General features: G+C 41.5%; 1 protein-coding gene across 2 annotated transcripts in view; it reads right to left on the bottom strand.

Annotated features, from left to right (window-relative positions):
* The window catches only part of CRYBG1 (crystallin beta-gamma domain containing 1), a 349280-nt gene that overhangs the window by 210028 nt on the left and 124552 nt on the right, over nucleotides 1-14700 (bottom strand). For both annotated transcript variants that reach the window (XM_040428824.1, XM_040428823.1), the window contains exon 2: nucleotides 4037-4163. In XM_040428824.1, the coding sequence (XP_040284758.1) occupies nucleotides 4037-4163 (127 nt within the window). The remainder of the gene's footprint in view (nucleotides 1-4036; nucleotides 4164-14700) is intronic.

The raw sequence follows: 14700 nt of genomic DNA, 5'->3' as shown, positions 1-14700 counted from the left end.
GTACACTCACCTAAAGAATTATTAGGAACACCTGTTCTATTTCTCATTAATGCAATTATCTAGTCAACCAATCACATGGCAGTTGCTTCAATGCATTTAGGGGGGGGGGGGGGGGGGGTCCTGGTCAAGACAATCTCCTGAACTCCAAACTGAATGTCAGAATGGGAAAGAAAGGTGATTTAAGCAATTTTGAGCGTGGCATGGTTGTTGGTGCCAGAAGGGCCGGTCTGAGTATTTCACAATCTGCTCAGTTACTGGGATTTTCATGCACAACCATTTCTAGGGTTTACAAAGAATGGTGTGAAAAAGGAAAAACATCCAGTATGCGGCAGTCCTGTGGGCAAAAATGCCTTGTGGATGCTAGAGGTCAGAGGAGAATGGGCCGACTGATTTAAGCTGATAGAAGAGCAACGTTGACTGAAATAACCACTCGTTACAACCGAGGTATGCAGCAAAGCATTTGTGAAGCCACAACACGCACAACCTTGAGGCGGATGGGCTACAACAGCAGAAGACCCCACCGGGTACCACTCATCTCCACTACAAATAGGAAAAAGAGGCTACAATTTGCACGAGCTCACCAAAATTGGACTGTTGAAGACTGGAAAAATGTTGCCTGGTCTGATGAGTCTCGATTTCTGTTGAGACATTCAAATGGTAGAGTCCGAATTTGGCGTAAACAGAATGAGAACATGTATCCATCCTCTGATGGCTACTTCCAGCAGGATAATGCACCATGTCACAAAGCTCGAATCATTTCAAATTGGTTTCTTGAACATGATAATGAGTTCACTGTATTAAAATGGCCCCCACAGTCACCAGATCTCAACCCAATAGAGCATCTTTGGGATGTGGTGGAATGGGAGCTTCGTGCCCTGGATGTGCATCCCTCAAATCTCCATCAACTGCAAGATGCTATCCTATCAATATGAGCCATCATTTCTAAAGAATGCTATCAGCACCTTGTTGAATCAATGCCACGTAGAATTAAGGCAGTTCTGAAGGCAAAAGGGGGTCCAACACCGTATTAGTATGGTGTTCCTATTGATTCTTTAGGTGAGTGTATATTTTCCCAAGATAGCGAGCTCAGGGGGATTCATGGTCGTTCAAGACTGTGTAGAGACTTGTGTACATCAGACGCGTTTCGGAGTTAACACGACTCCTTCCTCAGTGGGAAGGAGTCGTGTTAACTCCGAAACGCGTCTGGTGTACACAAGTCTCTACAAAAGGAAGAAAAACCGCAGCTTACTATCTGCGCACCTCTATTCAATTTGCAACAATGTCCGAATATATTTTGTAAAGAAACGAAAGTCCTGTCTTGTCCTGGGAAAAAGACATCAAGCTATCACAATTTTTAAGCAGGTGTAACCACACATCTACCCCGGTACTTAAGCGGACTGTTTCTTTGTTTGCAAGTTCATTGCTCACTTCAAAAGTTGATCGGAGGTACGACCACCTGTGCTGAAAATACGTGGGACGCCACGCTAAGCGCAAAAATCCGAACACTTTACTGCTTCTAAACAGTGAGTAACCTGCTATAATTATTACATATCACAGTGTACCAGCTAAATTACAACTGAGCTATAACTATGAAAGACTATATACAACGAATCGCAAAGGATAATATTCCTATCTCAGCAAATTCATATATTGAAAACATCGCTGACAAACTGCGGACCAATACAGAGACTGCATTTACTATTCTATAGGCTGAGACTCAGTGTTATTGAAATAGACATTGTATCTACTACTGAGATCCCAGATTGAAGTACACATTAACCCTTGGCATGGCCATATTTTAAACATGTATTTTATGTTTTTAGAGCGATAAGGTACCATATTTGCATATTATATTAAATTGTATTTAATAAATTTTTAGAATTAAACATTGTTTAGAGTTTGGTGTGAATCAGATGTAGGTGTGCCCCTCTTACATATTTGCATAATCATACAGTGTTGATCCAGAGGAAGGCAAAAACTTCCATGAGGTGGGTGCCAATTCACACATAGCAGAAGAAATGGCTCACCAACTCTTATTATTCAGAATCTAATCCCTGCATCAATGTCTCATCTCTAGATATCATACATATAACCTGTAATATTATTACTTTGAAGGAAGGCATCCAGACCTTCTTAAACTTGAATCAACCATCACAACCCCATGTGGCAAAGAGTGCCATAGCCTCACCTCTCTTAGGCCTCCTGCACACGACCGTTTTTTTTCCCGTTTACGGGCCGTTTTTTGCGTTCCGTATACTGTCCGTTTACGGAACCATTCATTTCGATGGTTCCGAAAAAAAAAACAGAATTTTCTCCGTATGCATTCCATTTCCGTATTTTCGTTTTTCCATTCCGTTGAAAGATAGAACATGTCCTATTACTGCCCACAAATCATGTTCCGTGGCTCCATTCAAGTCAATGGGTCCGCAAAAAAAAAACGGAACACATACAGAAATGCATCCGTATGTCTTCCGTATCCGTTCAGTTTTTGCGGAACCATCTATTGAAAATTTTATGCCCAGCCCAATTTTTTCTATGTAATTACTGTATACTGTATATGCCATACGGAAAAACGGATCGGTAAAAGGGAATAGAAACGGAAACACAACGGAAACAAAAAAGGAACAACGGATCCGTGAAAAACGGACCGTAAAACACTGAAAAAGCCATATGGTTGTGTGAAAGAGGCCTTACAGTAAGGAATCTCCATGGACACCATGGAGTTTTTTCAGTCATGTAAATAAAAGTTATGTTTTATTTTAAATTCCAAGGCGCTGGATCTATTTAAAATTTGTTACTGAAGAATCTCTGTCTATGATGATGGTGAAACCTTCTTTCATCTGACACAGATGATGCCCCCGTTGTCAAAGTTACGGACATACTGTACAGACAAAAAATTTGGACACACCTTCTCATTCAAAGAGTTTTCTTTATTTTCATGACTATGAAGGCATCAAAACTATGAATTAACACATGTGGAATTATATACATACCAAACAAGTGTGAAACAACTGAAAATATGTCATATTCTAGGTTCTTCAAAGTAGCCACCTTTTGCTTTGATTACTGCTTTGCACACTCTTGGCGTTCTCTTGATGAGCTTCAAGAGGTAGTCACCTGAAATGGTCTTCCAACAGTCTTGAAGGAGTTTCCAGAGATGCTTAGCACTTGTTGGCCCTTTTGCCTTCACTCTGCGGTCCAGCTCACCCCAAACCATCTCGATTGGGTTCAGGTCCGGTGACTGTGGAGGCCAGGTCATCTGGCGCAGCACCCCATCACTCTCCTTCATGGTCAAATAGCACTTACTTTCAAAGTTTTCCCAATTTTTTCGGCTGACTGACTGACCTTCATTTCTTAAAGTAATGATGGCCACTCGTTTTTCTTTACTTAGCTGCTTTTTTCTTGCCATAATACAAATTCTAACAGTTTATTCAGTAGGACTATCAGCTGTGTATCCACCTGACTTCTCCTCAACGCCACTGATGGTCCCAACCCCATTTATAAGGCAAGAAATCCCACTTATTAAACCTGACAGGGCACACCTATGAAGTGAAAACCATTTCAGGGGACTACCTCTTGAAGCTCATCAAGAGAATGCCAAGAGTGTGCAAAGCAGTAATCAAAGCAAAAGGTGGCTACTTTGAAGAACCTAGAATATGATATATTTTCAGTTGTTTCACACTTGTTTGTTATGTATATAATTCCACATATGTTAATTCATAGTTTTGATGCCTTCAGTGTGAATCTACAATTTTCATAGTCATGAAAATAAAGAAAACTCTTTGAATGAGAAGGTGTGTCCAAACTTTTGGTCTGTACTATGCATCTAAATAAATCATTAGAAAGATCCCTGTACCATCCATTTAGCTACTTGTACATTGTAATTAGATTGCCTCTAAGCTGTTGTTGTTCCAATCTAGTAACATGTCTTTGTACTGCAATTCACCCCTAGGTACAATTTATACACATACACACACGTCTCTGGGGGGAAAAACGACTCTTAATAACCACCAAGCTACATATTAAACTACTTTACCATGTTCTCCTGCAAATTGGTATTGGCTTCCTTTTGGTTGGAGCTGAGGATTTGAAAATCGTCAGTGGAAGTTCCAGTTACTGAATATGGTTGCAATTGATGATCGCCCTCTGTAGCATCAAATGATCTGTAATAAAAAAAAAAATAGGTTGCAAAGTTTACCTCCCATTTAAAGATTAGACATTGTTTATCTAAGCTTAAATTTCTTCATAATGAATCACAAACTTTTAGGTATCTGCAAAGTTATTGAAAGCAGGGCACACTAAGGCCTCTTTTAGACGGGCGTTGCGGGAAAATGTGCGGGTGCGTTACGGGAACATGGTTATAAGGGAAAATAATAGCATTCTGAATACAGAATGCATAGTAAAATAGCGCTGGAGGGGTTAAAAAAATAATAATAATAATTTAACTCACCTTAGTCCACTTGATCGCGCTGCCCGGCTTCTCGTCTGTCTCCTTTGTTGAACAGGACCTGTGGTGAGCATTCATTACAGGAACAGGACCTGTGGTGACGTCACTCCGGTCATCACATGATCCATCACATGATCCATCACCATGGTAAAAGATCATGTGATGGATCATGTGATGACCAGAGTGACATCACCACAGGTCCTGTTCCTGTACTGAATGCTCACCACAGGTCCTGTTCAACAAAGGAGACAGACGAGAAGCCGGGCAGCGCGATCAAGTGGACTAAGGCGAGTTAAATTATTTTTAGGTTTTTTTTAACCCCTCCAGCGCTATTTTACTATGCATTCTGTATTCAGAATGCTATTATTTTCCCTTATAACCATGTTATAAGGGAAAATAATAATGATCGGGTCTCCATCCCGATCGTCTCCTAGCAACCGTGCGTGAAAATCGCACCGCATCCGCACTTGCTTCCGGATGCTTGCGATTTTCACGCAACCCCATTTACTTCTATGGGGCCTGCGTTGCGTGAAAAACGCAGAATATAGAGCATGCTGCGATTTTCACGCAACGCACAAGTGATGCGTGAAAATCACCGCTCATGTGAACGGCCCCATAGAAATGAATTGGTCGGTATTCAGTGCGGGTGCAATGCGTTCAACTCACGCATCGCATCCGCGCGGAATACTCGCCCGTGTGAAAGGGGCCTAAATCTGAGCTGCAGGTTGCCGGTTTACCGTCTCTAAAAGTCCCATCTTTTGGTAGGGCAGCATTCACCAACCTATTGCACATACACATTCGATATTATTCAGCAAAACCACAGATTTTGGCAGGACTGGTCAAAAATATGTGTATGGGGATGTCCTGACTTTCTCTCATCTGCTGGTGTTGGCAGAAATAAAGTTCAGGCATGTTGGATTTTAACATGCCTGATCATTTTTTTTTTTGAGTGGGAGACAAGTTGCAGCCAGGGGAATCTAACGGCAACTTTGTCCCTCTCCCTATTGAAAATGCATGCATGATTGTGGCAGTGTCAGGAGATATAGATGTCTGCTGCTCCGTTCCACAAAATGCTGAATGCACATGACTACGGCCGTGTGCATGACCTTTAAGGGGCACATTTATTAAGACTGCTGTCTTACATTTAGACAATTTTCTACACCTAAACCAGGCGTAGAAATTGATTAATGAGACGGGCCTGCCAGCCCACCCCCTTCCCTGTCCACACCACGCCCTCTTCTTTAGACCTGGCATGAGCGTGAAAGAAGTCGCAGATTCTGCCGCAACATGGAGTTTGACAGAATCTGCGCCAGATATACGGCACAAAAGTGTCGTATATCTGTTCATAAATGAACCCCTATGAGTACTGGCCTGCCAAAGCCCACACCAGAAATGCAGCAGATGTTGCAGACTGGCTTCGTCCTCTGCCAGCCTCCAGACGACGATTGAGTTTTCTTTCCTGTTCCGCATAGGAAAGAAAACTGTCAATCGTTGTCTGAAGGCGACGCAGTGTGTGGCTGGTGTGAGCTGTGGGCTTTGGCTGGTCAGTACTCAAAGTACTCCGTGAGGACAGGATATGGGAGCAGACAAGTTCTCTTTAAAGTAGTCCAATCAGTGTTTATAAGTGGGTGAGATCCATGTAAATCTAAACTACAGGTAAAATATGTCTTGCCTTTTCCAGTTAATTTAATGTAGGGCATGTTTAGAAACAAATATTCCAGTGATATCCCATTGTAAGCACAGAATGGGTACAATGTGTCAAATCACAGAGGCAGGCTATAAAAATTATGACAAGCGTTTTGAATAATTCACAAGTTACTGATTTACCGGCTGGTTCAGAACCTTTTTACAGACTCTGTTTGTTAAAGTAGGTTGCAGTCAACACCGCCACCTAGTGATGTTTATGTGTCATTGCAAATAACTATAGCAAACTCAAATACTAGATGGCGATCACAAAAAACAACAAAAAGGCTAATATGGAGGACGTTTAGACAGAATACATCCCTGACTAAATCACTTAAAAATAAAATAAATACTGCTTGTGAGCCAAAACCAGAAGTGGGACCTGAACAGAATGAAGGTATAATAGAAAAAAAAATTGCACCTGTTCTGTTTTTCTTTCACCAGCATCTGGTTTTAGGCTAGGTCTACACGATGACATTTGTCGCGCGACATTTTGTTGCACTAATGTCGCGCAACATTTTTTATAATGGCAGTCTATGGTGTCGCACTGCAACATGCTGCGACTGCGACGCAACAGTCGCAGAAAATCCATTCGAGATGGATTTTTCTGCGACTGTTGCGTCTCAGTCGCAGCATGTTGCAGTGCGACACCATAGACTGCCATTATAAAAATTGTTGCGCGACACTGGTGCAACAAAATGTTGCGCTACAAATGTTGCAGTGTAGTTGTGCCCTATCTGTCGCACGACTTATTGTCGCGCGACAAATGTCGTCATGTAGACCTAGCCTTAGTTCACAATCACTGATGAAAATCACTGACCAAACACTGATGTGTAAAAGAGGCCTGACCCTTCCTGAGCCTCTAAGTATAAATATACTCTAAGTCTCTCTCTAAGTATAAATAAAAGAAACAAAGGGAAAATTAATAATTAAAGAGGAAGCTAAGTTTTTAATTATTTTTTTTTACTTATTCATTGTACAATAAAAAGTTCTTTACATTTTTTTTAAATACAGATTGTGTTTTAATCCCTCACCATTTTAGCCGCTGTCACAGAATGAGAACATGTTTGTTACCAGAAGGTGATAACTACTACTTCTCTTTACAGCTTTTCCATGATTTTGGTAGAAAGGCTAAATATCTCTAAATGTTCACAGGATCAGGAGTCATTGCTTCATGTAGATGACACAGGTCATTATTTTTAAATAAACACCATCACTGTAAAGTCGTTTTAAATGATCAATGCTAAAAAAGCATACATGATAAAATAAAATAAAAAAAATGTTTGATGAAGACAATATATTTGTGAATGAATAAGGGTACGTTCATATCGGAGGTTTTGTTTGGGGCCTCCATTTCAGAGTTCATCAAAAATAGCAGCGAGAAAAGGAATTTTTCCGCCGCTAAATTGCTCTCGGATCCTATTATAGTCAATAGGATATGTTAGGCTCTGTTCCTGTCAGTTATGTGACTAATCTGGCAATTCTGTTAATATGATGTGAAACTCCCCCTAATAGTATATATACAGGAAAATCCAGCAAATTATAATCTCCTGTTATTAAAGAAGTGTTTTGGGGCTGTAATATTTAAAGCCTATCCTTAAGATAGGGCGCCAGTATCTGATTGGTGGGATTCAGTGTCATTTATTGACTTGTCTGTTGCTATTTATGACTGTTTGTACATGAACCCATGAATTGTAAAGCGCTGTGAAATATGTTGGCACTATATAAAGATTATTATTCACAAAACCAGGACATCTGTGATCAGCTCAATGAAGGAGTGACAGCGATTCAGAGAGCATGCTGCGGTATTATCTCCGTCCTGAAAAGTCAAAAAGACTAAACTGAAGACATCCTGATGCATCCTGAACGGATTACTCTCCATTCAGAATGCATGGGGATAAAACTGATCAGTTCTTTTCCGGATTTGAGCCCCTAGGACAGAACTCTATGCCGGAAAAGAATAACGCTAGTGTGAAAGTACCCTTAGTTGTGGATGTGTCTGGTACTGCAGCTCAGTCCCATTCATTTGAATATTACCAACCTGCAGTGAGCGGCAGCCCCTTCATGCAGCTAAGCAGTGGGATGCCACTACTCAGACCCAAATATCAGGCAGTAAATATTACAGACCCAAAAACTTGTGAAAGGGGTTATCCCATAAAAAGTATTACTATGCAATGAATAGGACATTTCAAGTGAAGTTATTATTACAGTAAACATGCAATAAAAATATTATGAGGTTTTTGTTTATGTACAGTGATGGCCAGTTCGCATTGTTTGCCTGTGAACACATGCGGGCTGCCATCTTTTTTCACAAGTCCGGCGAGGCACAGGTAAGCCCTTACCTGTGCCTGTGCGCGAGCCGGTCTAAAATCAATTGTCACCGGGAGCAGGCAGTTCCAAGAACAGCCACCGGGGGCCTTCATCGGGCTGTTTTCGGAACTGCCTGCTCCCGTTGACCGCATTTGTTTTCAGACCGGCTCACGGCACAGGTAAGGGCTTACCTGTTCCTCGCCGGACTTGTGAAAAAAGATGGCAGCCCGCATGTGTTCGCGGGCGAACAATGCGAACTGGCCATCACAGTTTATGTACATTACATTTTTCTCTCTGGTATCACCCCCTGCTGGTCCACCTTCAATGATAGACTAACATGCTCCACTCAGCGCCAGCGTAGTGATCTTATAGTGAAGCAGGCGACAGGGTCTAGTCACCTTTCATTTATTCATCTCTATTTCTAAATTCATAGAAGTATACAGCTACAGTATACCTCTTTGTAGACAGTGGAGAAGGAAATTGCGGGACATTACATACCATAAGTATCTCTGAGGCTTTATGTGAGGGACTATTTTCTATGCATGCATGAATGGGTTACTCTAGCTAATTCACCTCTTCTGATATGTACACTGTATGTATAAGTAACGACTTACATTCCCCACATAATAACAGGAGCAATATATCAGGAGCTGACAGAGTGAAAGGAAAGCCTGCCACTAATTGCTCATCCCTACTTAACTATTTCATGATTTAGGGGTCATTTAGGCTTTTTAGATTTATGTATTCTAAAGATTAATATTTCTTATTTTGTAATTCACTCATATTTCTTGCTGGATTTTCTTATGAAAAATGGAACCATATATTTGAATTCTATTGTCAATATATGCAATTGTATGTTAGTTGCAAATATTACCCATTGACATATTGTAAAAAACAAACAAACGTACGCTACATAGTTAGCAATAAAAGGTATGCTGGCACATACCTCCTGAACATGTGCTAAAGGGACATAAAGGACACTCTTTAGCATATGCTGGTCCAATTATCTGCAGCAAGACAGAAGCATAATTCATATATGATCCATGGAACAAACATGACGATCAAGGTGTTTCCACATATGCTAAATTGGGTTCAAGTCTAGGAAATTCGGGCGGCCAGGATGGTACTTGGAAGTCTTGGTCATGCTCTTCCAACTAATGTCAGACATTTCTAGCCACATTACATGTCACATTGTCTCTCTGGAAGATCCCATCCGCCCCAGGAAAGACCACATGTATGGGTGTATGTGATGCATTTATACCCAAATCGGTTGAGAGTGCCTTCCACATGGATGAGTAAGTCCAGAGAATGCCATAAAAAACATTTCCCAGACCAAAACGCTACCTCCACCAGCTTGTGTTCTTCCAGCAATGGTTGAAGATGTTTGTTCTCTGATGTTTTTTTACCTGGCACACCAATATCCATTCGTTCGATGAAGCAGAAAACGTAAGTCATCGGAGAATGCAACCCTTAGCCTTGCCTGCTAATGCAACTTTGTTAGCAGAGGTGCAGTGACCACCCATCTGCTTTGGAGCCCCAAGTGGAGAAGGATTTGCTGAACTGCTTTTTTTAGCCATACGTCTGGTAGCCCCCTGGTTCATTTTGGTAGAGAGCTGCCCCAAAGTAGAGTGTTGGTTCACCACGTACACTATCGTAGCCAGCTTTCACCTTTCACATCAATGGCACGTGGTGCTCTGCAGTTTCCACATCACAGTTTCAGAAATACTTCCATCCTTTGTCTGAAAACCAATAATCATCCCTTCTTGCAACTCTGATAAATCGCCCCTTTTACCCATGAGAGCAACAAAAGATATATGTGCAGACAACCTATCACACACCTTATATACCCCACCAAGCCAGCTCATGACTTCCTTTATGACCTACGCGATGCTGATATGAAAAGTAGGAAATGGTCATAATAATGGGACTTTGTTTATAACAAAATAGGATTTTGAAAGATGTTTTTAAAAACTTTTTGTTTCTGTGAGAGCCTTTACTTTGCTCAGTCAGAGCGTCACTAGCACAGATGTGGTGAGAGAATCGTGAGGAGTCTCATAATGCAATCATGCACACCATTGCATATACTGAATTGATGTTATACTGGGTTATGCCACCAGATGGCAGATTAAGAGAAACAGAGTTTGATAACATTTGGCAAGTCTTCAATATCTTGTAGTTTACCTTGTTTTCCTTTGCCAACACCTTTTGGCTGAATTCACACGCACAGTTAAACCAAAGTCAGGAGTGGATACAAAAGAGGTGAGGCATCAGTCTTTCCCTAAACTTTTCCTTACTTTGTATCCACAACTGGCTCTGTCTTAAAGCAACTGCATCAACAACTGCGTGTGCGAAGCCAGCCTCTCCTTGTTTCTTCAACTTTTCTTTTTGTTTTCTTCTTCCTTTTTCCCTTTGCTCCCTCACCCATTAACATTATGGTTACATTCAAATTTTTTGGGCTATTTTTTTTTCATTCTTTAAATCATCAGAACTTTTATTTCTTTTTCATTCGAGTATGATAGTGTTATACCTGATTAGTCCTATGAAGTAAGGGTTTTGTGATATTTATATTTCAATCCCATACTATGTAGTTTGTGCTTTGTGGACTACACAAAAAGTCATGTGCAATCATAAAACACCAATCCTCTAACACAGGGGTGCACAACCCAGTCCACGATGCCACTGTTTGTGACCCCCGTTCTGCTGGACAACAACGTAGCTGATCGTCTGCTCGTTGAATCAGCTGTGTTTCTGACTGCAGTGCCCTATGTGTATGGCCCAAGATGAAAGCTCCTGCTCCTGAAATCTAGCAAAGAGCAGGTTAATTCCATTTAAAGGATAATAAACTATTGTTTGAAAGAAAATACTTATACCAAATATAATTAAAAAAGAAAAAGAAAAATTCTCTACAAAACATTAAGGAAAATATATTTGGCACGTGTCACGTAAAATACATAGCAAAAATTATTTTGGCAGTCCAAAAAATATAAAAGTTAGGAATAGTAAATCACCACGTGTGCTAAATGACAAAACAAAGGTTTCAAGTGATTAAAGTGTACCTAAACTTTCAATTTTTTAACTGTTAGAAATACCCAAATAATAATTTTTCTACTATACTTTAATTATTGATTTTAGAGTTTCACAAGCAAAAGAGGCCCCCAAAATTCAGGCCTTCCTGAAGCGATTTTCATTACAGTGCACACAGAATCTGTACATCGTAGCCATATATATGGCATATGGATTCTGATACAATATGAGCTGCAGTGAGCGCTGTACTGGCAGGAGCACACCTCGCAGCTCCTGCCTGTGCCCGCTCCGCAGAGAGCTTTGCTTAGCACATTGGTGCAGGATACCAACTCAAGGCCCTTTTACACCACACAGTTTTTGGGAACAATCATTCACAGAAATGCTTTATTCCTCAAACGCTGATTTGCATCTTTCATCAGTATGGAAAATGGACGATTACTGGCTGTATTTCTCCCTGTGTAATCAAGGATGTGCTGCCAATAATAAATAGAACTGAATGGGGGAGGAACAACTGTGGTAACAATTTTTCCTTCCCCAAACACTTTGCACTGCCGTGTGCAATAGGCTGATCCCAACAGGCGCCAATCTACATTTTTTACAGTCCCATACAATAGCACAATGTGACAGTACAGCTCTCAGATGAATAAAGCATGTGCACCCCTGCTCTAACAGAAGCACTGTCTCTCCCTTTATATATTTGAAAAAAATGTCATACTGAACATACTGTTTCTTGTTTAAAATGGCGACAACCAGCAAGAACTATTTGTAGAATTGGAAAAATGACTACTAGATTACGTCATATATCACTTCCTAGAATTCTGTGAAGGTCTGTACCTGCAGCCAAGGGGCAACTCCAAAAGCAACCAGACAAGTTTCTTAAAAGAGGTAAACCACTGGGCTACATTGCATAATACTTTACCTGCCTGTGCTGTAACACCTAAGAATTTCTTTATTAACTTTTATAACATCTGATGGAAACTCCGACTGACCCACCTCCTCCCTTGCATAAAGGAAACGGGACAGATCCGTTTTGCAGCCCATAGACTTCTATTATGGCGGAATGAATAACGGAATGCCTCTAAAGGCATTCCATCATAGAATTGCGTTATGGTCCGTGGTAACGGAATCCATAACGCAATTTACCTTTAACCAACAAATGAAGTGTGAACAAATTTCATAAGAGGAAATACGCTCATCTATATTGTTTACATGATAAACATGACTGTGCATATAACGCCTGGATAACTTTCTGACCTCAGATCGCTCCTAATAAAGATGTGGAAATACAGTAAATCCATAGAACCTGAGGCATTTCATAACATCCTGTGGATTTGTCCAAAGGGCAAGGGTAAGCTGGCAGGGCAGGTTTCGTTAGGCTACTTTCACACTTGCGTTGTTGTTTCCTGGTACTGAGATCAGGCAGTATTCCCTTTCCGTTTAGTCCTCATGCATTCTGAATGGAAAGAGATCCGTTCAGGATGCATCAGGATGTCTTCCGTTTCGGCAACATTCCGTTTTGTGACCGGACATAAAACCGCTGCAAGCTTATGGAGCCTAAAAAAACAATCCATCACACATTGATCTGTTTTTTCCGTTTCGATTTCACACAACCGCATCCTAACGGAACGGATGCATCCTGATGTGCAAAACCAAAACGGATCAGTTTAATTCCAGTATTGAGATCCTTTGCAGGATCTCCATACCAGAATTAACAACGCAAGAGTGAAAGTAGCCTTATACAGATGTGAATCAGCACAACAACACACTGTTAAAGAGATTGCCCAGTCCTTTTTTTGTCAAAGGCTGAAAATTCTGTAAATATTCACCTTACCAATCACCTGGTGCTCTTTGTATCCCCTGTAGGTTTCTGTATCTTGGCCCCCAAATATGACATTTTGACTTGAGAATTCTGCAGCAGATACCATTATGATCCAGTCAGTGATTGGCTACAGTGGTCGCATAATCATGTCAACTGCCATCGCTTGTAACCAGTCAGGAACTCAAGTAATGGAGCCGTGGGGGATTGGCAAGGTGAATATTACTCAGCTTGTTATTTTATAGCCTTTAAAGGGGTTGTCTCATGAAGACAACTTATCCCATATCCACAAGATGGGGTAAGTTTCTGATCGGCAGAAGTCCGATAGCTGGGGGCCCTGACAAACACGAAAAAAAGAGACCTGTGATCCCGTATCATTAAAGCGGCAGACACATTTGTCCATTGCTCCATTCAACTCTATAGGATTGCCAGAGATAGCCAAGTACAAGTGCTTGGATATCTCCAGCATCTCCATAGAGCTGAATGGAGTGGCAGCACACATATATCACCATGCATTCAAATGGGGAGCAGGGGCCCCTGTTCATGTGATCGGCAGGGGCCCAAGTGGTCAAATAGACACTTATTATCCCCTATTCTGTGGATAGGGGGTAAGTTGTTTTCATGGGAAAACACTTAAATGGCAGGGTTTTTAGCTCCCTGTAGTCAAAACTGTGGCTCTGAAAACCACATGGCGGTCAACTGCACTGTATGAATGGGATTTCATAAAGTCAGTGTAACATCTAATCTCTACAGTAATTTTCCATAGCTGGAAAATGATGTGTGAATATATACTTGACTTAGGCTAAGTTCACACGAACGTGTGTGATCCGTGGCCGTGTGTGATCCGTGGAATGCACACGGCCACAGTTCCGTGTGAATTCCGCATCACGGATGCGGACCCATTCACTTCAATGGGTCCGCAAATCCGGAATTGCGTAATGGCCGCACGGAACGGGAACCCTCGGAAGCACTACGGAGTGCTTCCGTGAGGCTGCGTCCCGTACTTCCGTTCCGCAAAAAGATAGAACATATCCTATCTTTTTGCGGAACAGGCGGATCGCGGACCCATTAAAGTGAATGGGTCCGCGATCCGATGCGGCTGACCCACGGCCGGCGATCGTGCATTGCGGCCCGCAATTTGCGGGCCGCAGCACGGGCACGGGTCACACGCGTTCGTATAAACTCGGCCTTATAGTACCAGCACAAATGACAAGTGCACACAATAATCCTGTGCTATACTTTATACTTACCACCTGCAGTATACAGGCAAAGAATTTGACATCACACTCACAAACCCGAAAACAATGCACACATTTATGACTTGGGGAAATTGTCCAATCCAAAAATGAAGGCCTGTAAGTTTCAGACCTCATTCAAAAAGCCCTCTGATCAGTCAGGCCACTGACAATGTATGATTCAT

The sequence above is a fragment of the Bufo bufo genome, chromosome 4 (assembly GCF_905171765.1).
Source record: "Bufo bufo chromosome 4, aBufBuf1.1, whole genome shotgun sequence".
Taxonomy (NCBI): domain Eukaryota; kingdom Metazoa; phylum Chordata; class Amphibia; order Anura; family Bufonidae; genus Bufo; species Bufo bufo.
The sequence above is the reverse complement of the archived record's forward strand: the minus strand, read 5'-3'. Positions and strand labels throughout refer to the sequence as shown.